Genomic DNA, 5814 nt, shown 5'->3' with positions numbered 1-5814 from the left:
GAAATCCAGTGTGTGTCGGTCCACCTTATCGATAGAGATGGTAAGATCGACGAGGAAGGCTTGCTTCAATTCTCGGAGTTAACCAGCCTTAGTAAATGTGGACTCGATTATACTACTGTGGCTATTATGGGCGCACAAAGCAGCGGTTTGAATTTTTTTTTTTTTAAATTTATTATTATTTTTTAAAATTTCACATTTGTATTCAAAATGGTTACAGGCAAAAGTACTCTATTAAATCATTTATTCCAATCCAATTTTACAATGATGGATGACAAAATTGGCAGGTAGATAGATTATATATATAACTATTTAACTTCTTCGTTATATTATTTTAATTAATTATAATTTATATTGTACATAGACGTCAAACAACACAAGGGATTTGGTTAACAAAATCTCCTATTATTAATCGATGCACTCTTATCATGGATTTGGAGGGTACCGACGGAAAAGAACGTGAAAAAGTTCGTACAGACTTTGTTTGAATTTGAATTATTTAAGATTATTTAAACTTATATAGTATAAATATGTAACTAATTATTAAATTAGGTCTAACGTTTAAAATTTTCAACTTATTATAGGATAAAAATTTTGAGACAAAGATCGCTCTATTTTCTCTAGTTCTCTCAGACACGCTTATGATCAATATGTAAGTAATTAACTAACTCATATCACATTTAATATTAATTTATAATTAATTACTATCTTTTTTTTATTTTGTTTAAACATAAAGGTCTAGTCAAGATGTTGGCCGTAATAATGCTGCTAACAGACCTTTATTGAAAATTATATTTCAGGTAGATAATATACTCCCCGTTAATCTTAATTATAACTTTTTATTTATATTGAGCATTATAAAATTATCTAAGTATATATATTAATGTATAGGCAATGTTGCAATTATTTACCCCAAGAAAGACAACATTATTATTTGTTTTACGTGACATGGCAAAGGTGCAAATCAATCTCCTTCTATTTATTTATTTATTAGAAATGAGAATATTTTGATTCATGAATATATATTTATCTGAAGATATAATTATTTCATTAATATATTTTGTGCAAATGTAGACACCTATTGAATGGCTTTCAGCTACCTTATTGGAAGACACTCTGAAGGTATATAATTGTAATATTAATTTGATATAGTTTAAGATAAAATAGATAATTAAATTTTTTTTAATTATTTATAAATTTGTAAAATTGATAGTTGACTTACAATCATAAAAAATTATCTTTAAAAATATATTAGTTATGTTATTATTTATATATATAATTAAATACAAAAAATAATTTCAAAACAATAATAAAATAAATTATAATTACAAAATTAGTTATGAGTTCATTTATTTGAATGCGTAATACATATAAATATAAATGTGTTTTTATTCATATAAAAGCATATAGAATTGAAATAATTCAAAAACTCCTTATAAAATTTTAAGGTTATAATTTTTAAATTTAAAAAGTTTAAGAGTTTACCTCAATCTAAAATAATTAAGTTTTTTTAAGAGTTAGATTGAAATTTTTAATCTAACTTTGATTATTATTATTATTAAATTTGTGTCCTTTGACATAAATAAATAATAAATTTAGGTTTTAATTATTAAAAATATGATTGCAGATATGGAGTACTATCCCCAACCCAAAAAATGCTGCATTTCACGATTACTTCGTTGTGAGTTTAATTAATTAATTTATTCATTATATATATAACTATAATAAATATATAAAATAATTACAATTATTAATTATTAATTTTTTAACAACAGTTTGATATAGTAGGGCTATCTCACTATGAGTACGTCAGAGATCAATTCATGGAAGATGTGAGTAATTAATTATTAATTATTTTTAAATAACTTATTAAATAAGTTATATATATATATTTATATTATGTTGCTTATAAATATTTTGTTTGATTTTTAAGGTAACCGAATTAAGGAAGCGGTTTTCTTCTCCATCTGAAGCATCTTTACAAATTAAACCTTTAGTTCCCGCCATTGACTTTGTTAGGAGCACTTCCCAAATATGGGACAAAATTGTTAATGATAGAACTCTTGACATTCCTTCTCACCAGGTAATTTTAATTTAATTTACAAGAGATATTTTTTTAATTATGTAAAATCTTTTTTAGATGCTTGGCCCCATCTTAGGGTAAGAACAGTTAGAATACAGTATAGAGGTTAAAACCACCACTCAAAATAAGAATAATGAAATGACTGAGATTTATATTTTGAACCACAACATGTGTTAACATTACATTTAACCAATTTAACTAGATTTTTTTTTGCATGAATCAATTCAAAAAATATACCCCTCCCAATAATGTTATTTAAAAAAAATTAACAATATAATATGTTTTCAGGTGATGATTGCTAAAATTAGATGTGAACAAATTGACAATGATAAATTTAATGGGTTCATTGCTAACGAGGTATGGATATTAACTAGTTTATTCTTATAATTATTGTATTTAATATAATAGTTAATTTATTTATTTAATAGCTCCGCTCTGAATTAATTTGAAGGAATGGTCTCAACTGAAAGTAGCGGTTAATAGTCCTCCAGTACAAAATTTTGGCCAAAAAGTTACTTCATTGATTGACAAATACTTAGCTGAGTAAGTCATTATCAAAATTAATTAATTATTAATTGCATCTTGGCTTGGATTAACCATTTTTATCTAGTAGATCTAATTTATTAATTTAATTAATCTTTCAGATACGACGTAGAAGCCGAATTTTACGATGAATTTGTTAAAGCCAAACAAAAAGAAAAACTAAAACAACGCTTGTTACACGTAATTAACTTATCATTTGTGTATATTGCTCTAAATATTTAAAATATATAGGTTATTCTCTATTCTTTGTTTGTCTAATTATATCTCGATCTATTATACCTATTGCATGTTAGGAAATCAAACCGACATTTGATTCCTTACTGGACAACCTGTCTTCCCAAGTTCTAAGTGATTTCAAATTAAAAATCCACAAAGAATTGAATGAAGGGAAAATTTTTTACCAGGCTGCAAATTGGTCTACGATGTTGACTATGTTTGAGATTGCATATGAAGGTATATATTTTTTAAGTAGATGATCTATAATAATTATTAATCATGATATCTTAATCTTACTAATAATAATAATTAATTTTCTTAGATTCAAAGATTCAACAAGTAGAATGGACATCTACAAAAGTAAAGAAGAAATTGGTGGCTCAATTGGTGGCTCAAATGGGAGATCATGTTGATTCCATTAGGTCAATTAAACAAAATGAGTTTAAAGAACAACTTATGTCTAAACTAAAAAGTGGATTGACCAAATCTATAGGAGCTATTCTGAAAACACCCGGAAATAATATGTGGAATAAACTTAGTGATCTCTTTCATCAAGAGACAAACTTGGCTTGCTCTGAGTTTAAGGTTGCCCTTGAGGACTTGGGGGTATATAACTTTACTAAAATGGAAGAACTTGAAACTTTGAAGGGATATGGAAGACATATAATCGAGAAAAGTGTGAGGAAAGAAATTCCACAAATTGGGCAGATCATGCAAAAGAAGTAATTAGTTAAAGACGTTTTGCCTTCTTAATTAGTTATTTCAAAGAGCCACTTATTGATTATTAAAATATTTAGGTTTTGTCAAATATTGTTGAATGAATCAGCCGACTCAATTATTCCACGAATTTGGAAAGGAACCGACAACATTCAGGACATTATAAAAACGGCTCGAAACGAGGTATATATATATCCTCCTCACTCCTTCTATGTATATTTTTATTCTTGTTATAATGAAATAAATTGATTTATTATAATAAATTTCAGTGTGTAAATATTATGTCTGTTATGGCTATAATTCGTTTGGAAAATAAAGAGGATGACAACATTCAACAAATTCTCTCTAATGCTTTACTAGAAGAAGGTGGAGAGGGAAGTCTCACGTACAATAATTGGACTGGGGTAATAAATATTGTAAATTATTTTCCATTGTTTTTTTAATGATTTATATATATTTAAAGCTGATCATTAATAAATCAGGTGGAGGCATCTAAGACATTGATTAGCCCAGCTGCTTGTGCTACTATTTGGGATCAGTTTCTAAAATCTTCTGGCTTGATTATTAATTCTGTTGAGCAAACTATTCAAGCGAGGGTATGTATTTTATTTTTTATATTTTTTTAATTTTATTATTATTATTATTATTATTATTATTTATATTATTTTGTTTGTGTTGGTATGTTAAGTAAGATTATTTAAATAATTCATTATTTTTTTAATTATCTTTTTATCAATTAAATTAATTAATTATTATTACATTTTAAGTCTTTTCACTTAAAAGTACAATTATTCAAAATCCAAATCCAAATTTCAAACAAAGCTTTTAAAAATTATTATTTTACAGATTGATGCTGATAAAGCAGGATTAGCTGTTCCAGATAATGAGGTTAGTTTCTAAATTTTATAAATTATATAGAGTAGAAACTTGTTTGGTCTTGGATTTTCTTCTAGTTTTTTTTTTTTGAATTTTTTTCAATTTTCATAAATTATTTATTTTTTACATTATTATTCCTCTAATTATCAAATTACTTATTTTATGAATTAAATATTTTTTTATTATTGGATCATTTTTTTAAAATTCAACTATAATCAAACATCACTTATACGCCCCTTAATCAATCACATTACTTAATTCATTAATCAAAATATAAAATACTCATTATTTAAAAAATAATAATTTATTTTATTATTATATAATAATATATTTTTAAGTCATTTAACTCAAAACAATATTCACCTTCTTAAAATCATCGTCAATCATCATTATTTAAATAAATCAAAATATATTTAAATATGCTACAAAACTTTATTTTTATTAAATTTAAATATAATTTTTTTTTGGTAATTAAACTAAAAATTCAAATAACATATCGTTTTAATCTTTTAATAAAAAATCTAAAACAAAATAAGAAAACTAAGATAAAAAAAAAAATACATTTCGGTGTCCTTCACGATCATTTAAAAAAATCTATTTTTATATATGTAAAGAAAAAAAAATACATGTTGAGTTATGAATAAATAATTATAATATTATTATTATTTGTGTTTAATTTTAATTATTTAATGACAATATCTCAGCCCCGTTGGTATGAAACGCTTCAGAAAGAGATTCAGAAAATGTTACTTCCTCCAGAAGGAATTCCTATATATTATTAGCTGATGATCTCCTTAATGGCAAACTATTAAAATAGAAGGTATGTATTTTAAAGCTTCATTAATTATTTTTATAGCTCAAATTTAAGTTTTTATGTTCTATTTGTATAATATAATTTTAAATTGACATACACTAATTCGATAATTATTATGTCTATTATGAAAGGTAAACACCACCTTACTCATGGTTTGGAATATGGAATTACCGAATGAAGATATCAACAAATAAATAATTTACAATAATATATTTATATTATTAATGCAATATTTTTATAATTGTGCTTTCTAGTATTATTGGATTTTGTGTAATAAACATCTGTCACTATTTTCTTCTTGTGTTACATTTGTTTCTAATAACATTGTGTTTCCTTTTGTTATAATTAAGTTATTTTTTTGTGTTGGATTTGTTTCTAATAAAACTGTTTTTGTTTTTATTACATTGTTATTTAATTAAGAGATAATATGTTCAAACATATATTGTTACTTTTATTTTATATAAAAAAGAGGATTAAAAGTTTCTCGTTGTTTGGTATCTATGAGTTATTTAATATTTGTGATTGAGCTATTTTGAGAAAATTAGGTTTTTTATAAAGATTTAAAATG

The 5814-nt window shown here is 24.3% G+C and overlaps 1 protein-coding gene across 1 annotated transcript; it reads left to right on the top strand.

The window, feature by feature from the left end:
- The first annotated feature begins 945 nt into the window (after positions 1-945).
- On the top strand, positions 946-4456 carry LOC124930114 (protein ROOT HAIR DEFECTIVE 3-like). The gene is made up of 14 exons (XM_047470476.1): positions 946-954; positions 1072-1119; positions 1625-1678; positions 1773-1829; positions 1931-2080; positions 2369-2437; positions 2532-2623; positions 2725-2803; positions 2917-3076; positions 3162-3561; positions 3637-3739; positions 3826-3960; positions 4039-4152; positions 4403-4456. Exons 1-14 carry the CDS (start codon positions 946-948, stop codon positions 4454-4456), a joined length of 1524 nt encoding a protein of 507 aa, XP_047326432.1.
- The last annotated feature ends 1358 nt before the right edge of the window (positions 4457-5814 follow it).

The sequence above is a fragment of the Impatiens glandulifera genome, chromosome 3 (genome assembly GCF_907164915.1).
Source record: "Impatiens glandulifera chromosome 3, dImpGla2.1, whole genome shotgun sequence".
Taxonomy (NCBI): Eukaryota; Viridiplantae; Streptophyta; class Magnoliopsida; order Ericales; family Balsaminaceae; genus Impatiens; species Impatiens glandulifera.
The sequence above is the reverse complement of the archived record's forward strand: the minus strand, read 5'-3'. Positions and strand labels throughout refer to the sequence as shown.